We start from the raw sequence: 13,866 nt of genomic DNA, 5'->3' as shown, positions 1-13,866 counted from the left end.
TCACAAAAGAAAAAATAAGGTTGGAGATTAGAGGTTAAATTGAGAGGTAAGTGGCTTTTTTAGACTGAATGGTTGGAGAAGGCTTCTCTAAAGAGACTTCACTTGAGTAAGGTATTGCCAAGGTAATTAATGCTAGCTGTTGTAATCACTGGCCTCAAAATCTCAGTAGCTTATGGAATAAAAATTTGTTTCTCACCCACACAAAGTCTGATACAGCTCTCCAGGATGCCTTTTTTTTTTTTTAATGTTTATTTTTGAGAAAGAGAATGTGAGTGGGGGAGGAGCAGAGAGAGGAGACACAGAATCCGAAGCTGACTCCAGGCTCTGAGCTGTCAGCACAGAGCCCAACATGGGGCTGGAACTCACAAACGACAAGATTAATCGGCCGAGCCACCCAGGCGCCCCTAGAATGCCTTCTTTTCAAGCAATGGCTAGGGAACCCAGATTCTTTCTACTCTGTGACCTCAACAACTGGAAATTCTTTGCTTCTAGCTTTGGGTGTGGGGGAAGAGAGAGCTTGGAAGATTATGCAGAATGTTTTAGGGATCTCGCCTAGACTTTAGCCAGTGTTCAGGTGGCTAAAACTCTTGTCACTTTTCACAGTCTCCCTTGCAGTAGGTGAGGCAAATGTCGTTTTCCTGTGTGTTCAGGATTTGGTGAGAACGTTGCTTTTGCAATAGAAAAAAATGAAGGCGTAAACAATGCAAAGATCCAAGGGAAAATCTAGAGAAAGAGCTTACAGAAAACTGAAACAGCAAATATAAAGATCTTTAGGAGGAAAACAGTCTGGATATTTGAGGAACATCGAGAAGTTGTGTAAGGCTGGACTGCAATGCCTAGGGGTCGAATAGTAGAAGATGGCATCGGAGAGGCAGCAGAGGCTAATTTGTAGCCTCATAGTCTATGGTGAGAACTTGGGATTTCATCCCAGGTTTGAGAAGACAGCATTGAGAGGTTTCAGCAGGGGAGGGACTTGATCTGTTTATATTTATATTTTTAATTTTAATTATTGAATTATTACTTTATTTTATTTTATCTTACTGTATTTTACTTGAGAGAGAGGGGGTAGGGGGAGAGAGAGAAAGAATCTTCAGCAGGTTCCATGCCCAGTGCCGGACCCCTGTGGACTCAGCTCCATCACGAACCAGAGATCATGACCTGAGCTGAAATCGAGAGTCAGGCACTTAACCAACCGAGCCACCCAGGCACCCCTAATCTTGAAGGAATTTTAACGTAAAGAAGAGAATTTTGTTTTTATTTCACAGCCTTTGAACATGAGGAGACCTGGAGTTTAATCTCAAGTGTTATCTCTTTGCTATCTTGGGTATATATCTTTCTGTTATGAGCTTAGATAACGATCAGAAGTGTGAGACACTTAGCTATTCCAGAGAAACGAGTGACAAGGATGAATCTGTTTGTCAAGGATAAAAGAAGTTCTTGGTCAGAAGAAGGATCATTCTGCTTATGCTGTTGTCAATACTAAAACATACAAAGAATTCCTCTGGTTCTCTTTCTTAGTGTAATGAGTTATAACTGTTCTGCCTAGTCTTTCCTCATTTCAACCTCTTTTTCCTCACTCTTTTCAGATGCTTAAAAGGATCCACTAGTCTAGATAAGATATTCTGTAAATTTGACAAATTGACATTTCTTTGAAATTTCTGTGATCTCTTAAGTATTATATCCTTGATTTGGCTTGTCCCATTTCATACTTCTACCCTTTCTAGATTGTGAGTCTAGAAAAGGCAAAGGGGCAAATTAGTGAACATATCATTCAAAATGAAGGAAAAATAGAGGTACCTGGGTGGCTTAGTCGGATGCACGTCTGATTTCAGCTCAGGTCATGATCTCATAGCTTGTGAGTTCGAGCCCCACGTCGGGCTCTGTGCTGACAGCTCGGAGCCTGGAGCCTGCTTGGGATTCTGGGTCTCCCTCTCTCTCTGCCCCTCCTCCGCTCGTTCTCCCTCTCTCTCTCTCTCTCTCTCTCTCTCTCTCTCTCTCTCTCTTAAAAAAAAACATTAAAAAAAATGAAGGTAAAATAAAGACATTTTCAGACAGATAAAAGCTGAGATAATTTGTCTCTGGAAGATCTGCACTGTAAGAACTACTAAAATTTTTTAGACTAAAGGAAACAGTAGCAGACACAACTCCAGATTAGCAGGAAGGAAGAGCACCAGAATGGGTAAATATCTATGAGAAATAAATGGCCTTTTTATAAAAGTATTTTATGTATATATGTATATTTAAATGTCTTTAGAACATTATTGTCTTAAAATTTTTTTAATGTTTATTTTTGAGACAGGGACAGAGCATGAACAGGGGAGGGGCAGAGAGAGAGGGAGACGCAGATTCCGAAACAAGCTCCAGGCTCTGAGCCGTCAGCCCAGAGCCAGATGCGGGGCTCAAATTCACGGACCGTGAGATCGTGACCTGAGCTGAAGTCGGCCGCTTAACCGACTGAGCCACCCAGGCGCCCCAAAGATTATTGTCTTTTTAAAGGAAAACTTGTAACAATTTTTTATGGGTTTATAGCTTTTGTAGCAGTAAAATATAAGACAATAAGAACACAGAATGGTAAATGGAGTTATAAAGTTATATTGTCCAAATAATATTTAAAAGTAGACTGTTATTAAACACTAACACAAGCACTAAAAACTAGCACAAAGAAGTAAGGCTAAAAAGCCAATTCAGGAAATAAAATTGGAATACTAAAAAGTAAGTATTTTAACCAAAAGACGGTAAGAAAAGAATAAAGAACAAATAGGATAAAAAGAAATATAATCCAAGGTAGTGGACTTAAACCCAGCCATACTAGTAATTCCATTTAATGGGCTGAACACATCAGTTAAAAGGGAGAGATTGTCAAACTAGATTTTGTAAAAGGAAAGACCTAAGTATATGCTGTTTACACGAAGTAACATTTTAAATAGAAAGCCACATGGAAAATAAAAGTGTGGGAAAGTATGTATACAATGCAAATATTAACCGTTAGAAATCTGGTGTGGCTGTACTAATCAGAGACTTCTAGATAGAATATTGTAAGAGACAAGAATATTTCATAATTATAAAAGGAGCATTTAATCAAGAAGATGTAATTCTGAATATATAGACCCATAGGCAAAAAAAGTGGTAGAACTAAAGGGAAAAACAGACAAATCTACAGCGTAATTGAAATTTTAACATCATTTATATGTAAATGTGTCATATTTTTGCTAATTATGACCTTTTGTTAAATTCTGTGTAGCTAAAAATGCAGAAGCCTCTTGGACAGTTTTTCAGATTTTTGTTTTTTGTTTTTTAATATTTCTGAGAGAGAGAATGAGAATGGGGGGGCGGGCAGAGAGAGAGGGAGACAAAGGAGAGAGCCTGATGTGGGGCCTGAACTCACCAACTGTGAGATCATATCTCCAGCCGAAGTTGGATGCTCAACCCACTGAGCCACCCAAGCGCCCCTTTCAGAGGTTCTTTTGTTGATTGGTCTAAATCTTAGGTTAAATGGCACGTCTAATTTTTATTTCTAATGTCTCTGTAACAGCGAAAGTCTGTGTACTCAATTTTGAGTCTAGAGAAAGAAGTCTGGTTTCTTTCAGACTTCTGTGTTAATTTCAAATGTGCCAAACTAGCAAAATCATTTAAAATGTATCAGATATTGGGACCCCCTGGGTAGCTCAGTTGGTTAAGTGTAGGATTCTTGGTTTTGGCTCTTGGTTGAGCTCTGCGCTGGTAGCAGGGAGCCTGCTTGCCTTCTCTTCCCCCCCGCCCCCCCCCCCCGTGCCCCTCTTCTGCTCATGCTCTCACTCTCAAAATAATTAAACATTAAAATTCACCAGGGGCGCCTGGGTGGCTCAGTCAGTTAAGCATCTCACTTCAGCTCAGGTCATGATCTCACGGTTCACAGGTTCAAACCCTGCCTCAGGCTCTGTGCTGACAGCTCAGAGCTTGGAGCCTGCTTCGGATTCTGTGTCTCCCTCTCTCTCTGCCCCTCCCTGTGCTCATGCTCTGTCTCTCACTGTCTCAAAAATAAATAAAAATATTTTTAAAATTTAATAAAAAAATTCACCAGATATTTAATCTGTTAATTTTAAGCATTGTTTTTATCAGCTAGCTATAATTTAATTTTGGCTTTATTTACTACTTGAAAACATATCAGTGAGTTTACTATTGTGTATCTGTTTTTCTTTTTTCCTTTTCATTTTATTGATACATATTTTTTAGATGTTTGTTTATTTTGAGACAGAGTACCCAAGTCAGGGAGTGACAGAGAGAGAGAGAGAGAGAGAGAATGAGAATGAATCCCAAGCAGGCTGCATGCTGTCAGTGGAGAGCCCACCTCAGGGCTGGATCTTAGGAACCTCGAGATCATGATCTGAGCCAAGATCAAGAGTTAGTCGCCCAACTGACTGAGCTACCCAGGCACCTTTCATTTTGTTGATATTTTAAAAATTTGTTTAGATAAGCATTTATTGAGGGGCACCTGGGTGGCTCAGTCGGTTAACCATCTGACTTCGGCTCAGGTCATGATCTTGTGGTTCATGAGTTTGAGCCCCGCGTCGGGCTCTGTGCTGACAGCTCAGAGCCTGGAGCCTGCTTCGGATCCTTTGTCTCCACCTCTCTCTCTCTCTCTCTCTCTCTCTCTCTCTCTCTCTGCCCCCCCCCCATGAATAAACGTTAAAAAAATAAGCATTTATTGAGGGGTATGTCAAATTTATATTTTCAGTTTATTTATTTTGAGAGAGAGAGAGCACAAGCAGGGAAGGGTCAGAGACAGAGGGAGGGAGAGAATCCCAAGCACTTCCAGGGCAGAGCCTGACGCAGGGCTGGAACTCATGGGCCCATGAGATAAGAGTTCTCTCTCTGAAAAGTAAACATTAAAAAATAAATAAGTAAATAAGCATTTATTGAACACCTGTTATATGTAACCCCTACATTAGATTTTCATAAAATTAGACCCTTGGCATTTTACTCTCAGAAATTAGCCCAGTATTCAGCCCTGCATATTGGTTCCATCCACTAAACAAAATTGTTCCCTCTTTGTTTTTTCCCCTTTAACTCCTTGTATGTTCTTCTATTTTAGCATTTATCACATTGTATTGTTTCCACATGTCTGTCTTCCCAGTCAGTGCCTGTCCTAAGTGCTCTATAAAAGTTGATTACTGCAGGATGGATGGATGGATACAGTAATGAACAAATGCTAATAGTCTTCTGAGTAAACAGTTCCTTAAGCCGCTTTTGACAGGGTAATAATAAGGTCACTTCCTAAGATAATAATTGGTAACGTGCCCTTGAACTCTGATCCCCTTAAAAAAGACTTCAGAAGATGAGTCTATAAAACCGGCAAGGAATAGAAGAAGGCTCCGTGCCAAGCAGATGCTGAAAGAAGACAGGTCCCCAGTAGAGCATATGTGGGCCACTCATCGTTCCATATTGGACTGTTCTCTGGCCAGAAAAGTCATTGCCGAAATCTCTTTAATGATGGCTTAGCCCATAGGTACATTTTGGCAAGAAGATCTTTGTGTTTCATTCAGTAAACAGTAGGATCCAGTTTCATTATGAACCTTTCACACTTCAGGAACTTGCCTTGGAAAAATAATTACTTTAGACACACAAGTTGTTATATGTTCAGTAATATTTGTACGACTTGGTCATAAAACTTATGGTAGTTGAACTAAGCTTTTGGACTGTATTTTTAAACTTTATGGGAAAATGCCTTAACGTTTTAATCTCCTTAAGATTCTTCTCTCAGCCCAGAGCGTGACCAGAAGAGTTCTAATCTCTCTGTTGGTATTTAGTTATGTGAACCTGATCTCTCGGAATACTCATGAAAAAAAGGCATATGAATACTTTAATTTTTTTTTTTTTTAACGTTTACTTATTTTTGAGAGAGAGACAGAACGTGAACAGGGGAGGGGCAGAGAGAGAGGGAGACACAGAATCCGAAGCAGGCTCCAGGCTCCGAGCTGTCAGTACAGAGCCTGACGTGGGGCTCAAACTCATGAACCACAAGACCATGACCTGAGCTGAAGTCGGACGCTTAACTGATTGAGTCACCCAGGTGCCCCGGTATATGAATACTTTAATGAGAGTTTAGTAAATGTAGAGTGAGTCAATATAGGAAGATCTTCATCTAATTTCATTATATGGCATTAAGTCTTTTTTTTTCTTCCAGGGTGCTCTGGAACAGGGCTCAAATTCTCAGCTTATGGCTGTCCAATACACAGAAACCACTAGGATCAGGTAAGAAAGTGTGGAAGTTCTTGGCCAAGGAATTTTAAATAACTAATATTTTAGTAAAGTTGAGAGGCACATTTCTCTTCTGTCTTAATTACGCTTGTTCTCATCAGTGACTTTTCTGTTAGTTCACAGAACAAACTGCTTCTGAGTGGTCAGAGTAAACCCAGAGAATTTCAAGAGGGTAACTCTCAGATTCCTTAAATACAGATTTAGTCAGAATGCTGTTCAGTCGTCATTTTGCTGTACAATGTAAACATCCATAACTCTCGTCCTCGATTTGCATCTATTTCATGAGCCAGGGGTAGGGAGTGTTATTTTATGAATGTGCCAGGTGTCTTGCTGAGTGCTTTCCATGCATTTTATTTTAAAATCTGTATAATAACTTAGAGTGTAGATATCACAGTCCTTATTTTATATGGAGAAAAACTGGGCAAGTCACTTAGTTTTTCTAAGCCCGAGTCATAGAACCAACAAGAGGCAGAATTGGCACTCAAATCAGTTTGACTTAAAATTCATTTTTCACTACACTGATGCTACTTAAGCTTTTGAAGGAATCTGGAAGGAGTGCTGTATCTAAGGTCGAAATGTTTGGACCAAACAGATCTAACTAAAAGGAACAATATTACCGGAGGCAATATAGTATTATGATTGAGTTGTTGGCTTTTGAATTGGACAGAGTTCAGAACATCTCTGCCACTCACTTGCTCTGTGGATCAAACAGGTGAACTTAAAGTTTCCTCATCTACACAGTTTTGGCCACACAGAGTGGATGATCAAATCGCATAATTTATTTGAAACACTTTGCATGGTCCTTGGCACGTTTGAAAGCTGGTGATGGTGCTGATGTGATATATTGATGACAGTGCCACTGAAATGGAAGTAGAGGGTCTCAGATTCTGTGTGTAGCTATCCCACAGACATAGAGTACACAATTTATTTACTATTAATTTCACATTTACTGAGCACCAGCCGTGTGTCAGACCGGGTCCCTGGCCCTGAGAACATATGCCCAGTGTAAGTGGAAAGCTGCTTATTACCCTGTTAACTGAGAGTCTCTATTAAATGGCAGTGAGCAGTATATTGGCAGTCACGAATGTTTCAAATCGGGAGATATGGTGTTATCATGTAGAAGTAGATAATTCAAATAGGTATAGTGACTAATAATTCTCCTAGTGATCAGAATGTTTCGTTCATTTACTATATATATATTTAAAAATACGTTCATTTTTTGATGCATCATTATGATGGCATATTATTTCGTTACTAGTCAAAAATATTAATTTCTGTATCTTCCCCTCAGGTTTGGGGTGAATCCAAAACTGCTTTAAAAAAAAGTCTTTAAAAAAGTGGTTTAAATGAATTAATCATGTATTCTGTATCAGTGAGTCAGTCAGCCTACTCACTAAAATGTATTTGTGCCCCCAAATCAATACTCAAGATGCTTTTTAAAAAAATTTTTTTTACATTTATTTATTTATTTTTGAGAGACAGAGAGAGACAGAGCACAAGCGGGGGATGGGCAGAGAGAGAAGGAGACACAGAATCCGAAGCAGGCTCCAGGCTCCGAGCTGTTAGCACAGAGCCCATCACAGGGCTCGAACTCACAAACCGCGAGATCATGACCTGAGCCGAGGTCAGATGCTCAACTGACTGAGCCACCCAGGCTCCCCAATGCTCAAGATGCCTTTACAGCCATTTGCAAGTGTGCATAGATGGTCCTAGGTGAGGCTCAGTTAACAAGGCCACACTGCGCCTTCCTGCTTCAGCTCCTACTGTAAACAGGTTTCTTTTTGAAGTCTGTTTAATGCCATACTTTTCACATTTTTATGCTTTTTGGGTGTGTGTGTGATTTCACTGTCTAAAATGGCCCTGAAGCACAGTCCCAAAGGGCTACCTATTGTTCAAGAAAGCTGTGTTGTGCCAAGGCGCCTGGGTGGCTCAGTCAGTTAAGCGTCTGACTCTGGATTTCGGCTCAGGTCATGATCTCACAGTTTGTGGGTTCCAGCCCCACGTTGGGCTCTGCACTGGCAGTGCAGAGCCTGCTTGGGATTCTCTCTCTTTCTCTCTCTTTCACTCTCACTCTCACTCTGCCCCTCCCCTGCTCTTGCTCTCTCTCTCTCTCGCTCTTAAAAGTAAATAAATAAACTTAAAAAAAAAAACAAAACAAAGGCTGTGTTGTGCCATATGGAAAAATATACATATTAGATAAGCTTCATTCAGGCATAAGTTACAGTGCTGTTGAGTTCAGTGTTAATGAATGAACGAGATATGTTGAAGAAGGTGTCTTTAAACAGAAACATAAAAACAAGGTTATATATTAATCTGTTGACAAATATGCCATAGGTAGGGGCTTATAAGGAACCTAACACGGTATTTCCCTTAGGAGAATGGTTCAGTATTTACTAATTCAGTGTTCACACCGACTTTGTAGAACATAACTATCATGATGAATCAGAATTGATTGTATGTCAAAATAATATGGTTAGAAGTGGCTTCATGAGCAAATGGAATTATTTCAAAGAAAGTTCTTATGATTCATTTATAATTTTCCTTTTAGATCAGTCTTTTTTTTCCTCATAAAGTTGGATAGAAAATGTAGAAGAACCTATAAGAAAGAAAACACAGGTTGTCTGGAGAAAAAGGCAACATTTTAAAAAATTCTCCTTTAACTTCTGGGTTTTGGCTTATTGCACTAAATAATAAAAGACTGGAAATATTAAAAACTACACTAATATCATTTGAGTGTGTCTTTTGGGGCTACGATGTGGTTGAGGTACTATAATTTTAGTTACTAATGTTACGAAGGCACTGACGTGGTACTTCCTGTATCTGTGGCTGGCATTTGTTGAGTGACTCCTATGAGGCCTTACTCGGTGCTTCACATATGTAACATCTCTGACCAGTAACAATCCTGCAGGTTTACATGGTTATCCTCATTTTATGGATGAGGAAACCGAGGTTGCTCGGGGGTTGATTTCCCTAAGAATACCCACTTGAGGAGTGGAGACGAAATTCAAAGCCAGGTCTGTTTGTTTCCAAATCCTACCTTCTTCCCACTTTTCACACAGCCTTATAGACAAGTACGCCTTACAGATTTGACAGAGCGGTGAAAAATAACTTCCCTAAGACTTAATGTCTGTTACCAAAAATTTTAAATCATGCAAACCAATGCAGAAATCTATTTTCTGATACTCTTTATTATTTTTACATGCTCTGCAGTGAACTTGAATGGTGCTTTTTTAGAGCTTTCCATTCAGAAATGAGAGTTTTTGCTTTAGTGAATTGGATCTTATAAATATCCTGACCTTGGGCTTCTCAGAACGTTATTATAATAATTACTGCCGAATGCTGCTACTATTTTGGTTGCGAGTAATTCTTATAATTCAGACGTAGCCTTAGCACGGGGAGTATTTTTGAGAGGAGATGAAATTTTTTGGTTTAAGAACACTTTGCCCTGTTCTTCCTTCAGCAGGAACTCAGGGAGTGAGCTGCAAGTGTATTATGCATCACCCAGAAGTTATCAAGACTTCTTTGAAGCCATCCGCAGACGGGGAGATACGTTCTATGTCGTGTCATTTCGAAGGGTAAGTTCACTCTGAAAGAAGAAAGAAGATATTTTTGAGTACCTGTTATGTACAGGGCATTGAGCTGAGTACCATAGGAGGTAAAAAGATGTGAGAGATAGAAAGCCGTTTAAAGAAATTATGACTGGAACAGTCTATCTCAGTTCTGTCACACGTGCTTGTTTCTGAGCTGTTCAGCATTGCGAAGACGAACATGGATTGATGTCAGGCCACAAGTTTAGAAAATATAAACCGCTTGTTGATTTTTATTCTTTGTCATTCCTGTATCCATATGGTTTGATTATTAACAAAATAAGTAAGAATGTTAAAAAACAAAAATCTGTTTAGGCTTTGTGGTGGTAGTCCTGTTTGGTAATTGAGAAACAGACTTCCCAAATGTGGGATTAAGGTGAATCGTGGGCGGATCAGTAATATTGATGTGGAATGTTTGGATTTATGTCCCTAAGACTTCCCATTCTTCTTTTCCCTCCCCATCAGACATTTATTTCTGTTGGTGAAGAATGTGTTAGTCGATGCAAAAGGAAATGGGTGTACGAGTACTCTTGGATGTTACGAATGTTAGACTAAATGGAAATAAGATGCGTGGCTGTATGCTTTCTATCTTCTTTTCCTATAAAATGAAAATACATTTTTCATGGAGTTGCCATGTGAATCTCTGTTAACAGTGCTGTGTGTGAAACCAGGAACACATGAATGACTTAGAACTCCTGGGTGGTTCTCTCCCTCCCTCCCTTCCTCCCTCCCTCCCTCCCTCCCTCCCTTCCTTCCTCCCTCCCTCCCTCCCTCCCTCCCTTCCTTCCTTTTTAAAGAATGTTGACGGGGCACTGTTAGAAATAAACCTGTGCCAACAGGAGAGCAAACAATTCATTCTCTGGTTATGGTCACCACTATCTAAAATTGTCAGTTAATTCTTTTCCTAAGGCATGAATATCTAGTAGCTTGGAAGTTTAGAATCTGAGAACATTGACACTTGAAGATTAGAGAAATAAGAAATTTCATGTATTTTTAGCTGATAATCAAATACACTGGGAGATTTGGCATACTTCACCAATGGCATCTCATGATTTCTGCCCTTTCACAAAGTTCCTTGTGCCCGGCTTATTCTCTGAGACGTAATTGGTATATTTCTATACTGCACCAGCCTCAAAGTTCATTTCCAGCAGCAAGGGGGCAGCTGAGAACAGGGTTTCAGCAAGGTTCCAACTGTATTGGCTGCTGAGAAGTAAGTCTCTGCCTTAGCGTCAGACACCGTCATGTTAAAAGTGGGAAGAAAAAGCTAAACTTTAGACGTGAGATGTGGGAGCACTGTGGAGAGACTTGATGGGTGTTAAAGTGAACATGTTCAAGTATATGTTTATGGAAGCTACCACAGAAGAGTGTTTTAACACTCGAATAGCTGTGTACTTTTTCTTAGGTTCCAGACAACTTCTCTATCATTTGACTAAAACAGTATATTTAATACATATTAGAAGTAGCAGTGGTCAAGCCATGGGTTGAAATCATGGTTTGTAACGTTTTTCTAGGGAAGAGAACAATAATTCTAGCTTTAAAGGGATTATATCTACAAAGGAAGATGAATGGTGTTTTTATTTTAAATATACACATTATATTTCTTGCGTTTGTAAGAGCTCTCTTTAGTTTGCTGTAGAAAGTGCCTTTGGAGAATTACTGATTTCCTCTCGCTGCCCCCAACCTTTTGATGTTCTGGAATAAACAGTCTTTCTCATGTTCTGGAAAACTGTTGAGACTATCTGTCACATTCTGTTTGGATTTTTTATTTCCTAATTACTGATTTATCACATCTTGGTGTTTTATGTCAAGTAACAGTAAGGATAAACCTGAACTTCATTAGGTAACAGTAGTTAGAGACAACATCCTTTTTCATTTTTTCTTGTTTTAACAGTGGTGATAAGGAAGTTAATTTGATCATGTCCCATGATCATAAACTGTGTCATGGGACAAGAATATTTGGTTCCTAAATGCTGGATGGTTCTTTTTGTTCTTGCTAAAATGAAAGAAGTAATGACCTCATGCTTGGTTTCTGCTTCCATTTGTCAATGTAAAATATTCTAACAGTTTCATCAAAAAGGTGAGGAGCATCATTTCGTGTGCAGAAGGATGTAGGCTTTTTCTCATTGACAGAAATTATCTTAATTGATACTATATGATTGCATTGGAATTTAAGAAATACAGAGATTCTAAAGCTTCAAGGTTTGGCTTAGTGTAAATGAGACATAACAGAAGCCATATTGTTTCATTTTATAATTGGATATGTATTTGATGAAATATTTGATTATCTAAAAAGGTAGACATAGCCGTTGACCATTTAGGATACCATTATTTAATAAACCTACCTTGTCTCAGCCTCGTACCTCCTCACACCCCACACTCCTATGCTCTTTAATCAGGTTGCAGTTGAGCTGCTGAAATAATTTTCTCCAGAGCAGACTCACTCTTGGATAACTGCTGACTTCCTGCTACAGGCCAGCAGGAAAGAATGCTTATGATCCCAATAATCCTGTCAGAGGCTCAAACCTTTTCCTGTTCTTTTGACTTTGCTTTAAGTTTTTGCCTCCAACTTAGTAACTCCCTCTACTCCCTTTATTTAGTTCCAGGTGTTCATAACCTATTTTCTTCTAAGTATTTTGTCTTTTCCTCCTTTCTTTGACTACGGTTTGGAGCTGCAGTGGTGGGAAATAACTTTTTCTCAGACTTTCAAGTCACTTTGAGTGTGGTCTGATACATTAATAAAAAAAATCTAGTTAAATTTAATGTTGATTTTTTTTTTTTTCTCTGTGCTTTCATAGGATAGTCTGTTTAGGGAGGGAGGGAGTAAATGAAAGAATAGACTAAAATGATGTCAAAAACATGGGACAGGGACAAATAGCTCAGCAAGGCTCGTGCAAGGTGGGATAAGAAAGTGACTCTAAAGAGGGGAGGAAAGAGAACATTGGGAAAAAAGGCAGGAAAATGATATTTACCTTATCTATAATTCCACTAAACATTGCAGTACTATTCTAGATGCTGCTCTGTTATCTCTTAATAACAGGAGAGAGTCATTCGTGATCTTCCTGGGGGCAATTTCCCGTTAAGAACAGCTTCGTTCTGATTCATATGGCTGTGAATGTCAGCTCACCGTATTATCTTCATTCTTAAAATTTTTTTTAATGTTTATTTATTTTTGAGGGAGAGAGAGACAGAGCGTGAGTGGGGGAGGAGCAGAGAGAGAGGGAGACACAGAATCTGAAGCAGGCTCCAGGTTCCGAGCTGTCAGCACAGAGCCCGACACGGGGCTCGAACCCACCAACCTCAACATCATGACCTGAGCTGAAGTCAGATGCTTAACTGACTCAGCCACCCAGGTGCCCCAACCATATTCTTTTCATTCTTGTTTGAGATTTCCTTTTCAAATGAAATGGATGCCTGCTTTTTGGAACACTATTTATTTTATATTTTCTGTTTTCACTGCCTGTCCCTCAAGACAAAGTCATACATTTAACGCTGTCTTTTCATCTATTTCAGATACATACATAACGTAACACACATAAGGAGAATGTGAGTTGTAGCTGTGTGCCTGCCTAAGAGATGTTTCTCCCCCTCCTTCTGAATACTTTATGTGTTCTAGATACAATAACCCTTTCTGAGTGTTTTATGTATTCTTAGATATAGTCCCCTATTTGGGTATTTTATCCCTTCTTGGTCTCTTATAAAAAATTTGTTAGTGGTATCATGTATATGGCATGGATTGTTAGGATAACCTTAAATAATAGGGTCTTCCTGGAAGATACATGAGCATTGAAGAGGTGCAGGAACCTGGCTCAACAGCCAAATAGTCCCCCTGGGCTCGTGCTTCATAGCCTGGAATGTGTACTGGTCCTCCCAGAGATTAGAATAGTGGCTTGTCGTCATTCCCGATTTGGTGGCAGTTCCAGTGATGCCACGGCACTCTTTTTCGCACATTTGCTCATTCAGACTTTCTGGATAGAAAGAATATCTGACTCTGTGTGTGTGTGTGTGTGTGTGTGTGTGTGTGTGTGTGTGTGTGTGTGTGTGT

General features: G+C 39.5%; 1 protein-coding gene across 4 annotated transcripts in view; it reads left to right on the top strand.

Annotated features, from left to right (window-relative positions):
- ATF6 (activating transcription factor 6) overlaps nucleotides 1-13,866 on the top strand; it is a 209,274-nt gene that overhangs the window by 78,096 nt on the left and 117,312 nt on the right. For 3 of the 4 annotated variants that reach the window (XM_040460896.1, XM_040460898.1, XM_040460899.1), the window contains exons 13-14: nucleotides 6,164-6,231; nucleotides 9,698-9,812. In XM_040460896.1, the coding sequence (XP_040316830.1) occupies nucleotides 6,164-6,231; nucleotides 9,698-9,812 (183 nt within the window). The remainder of the gene's footprint in view (nucleotides 1-6,163; nucleotides 6,232-9,697; nucleotides 9,813-13,866) is intronic. The other variant, XM_040460897.1, reaches the window with a different exon arrangement.

Source organism: Herpailurus yagouaroundi, unplaced genomic scaffold (genome assembly GCF_014898765.1).
Source record: "Herpailurus yagouaroundi ecotype Mexico unplaced genomic scaffold, PumYag 253, whole genome shotgun sequence".
NCBI classification, from domain to species: Eukaryota; Metazoa; Chordata; class Mammalia; order Carnivora; family Felidae; genus Herpailurus; species Herpailurus yagouaroundi.
The sequence above is the reverse complement of the archived record's forward strand: the minus strand, read 5'-3'. Positions and strand labels throughout refer to the sequence as shown.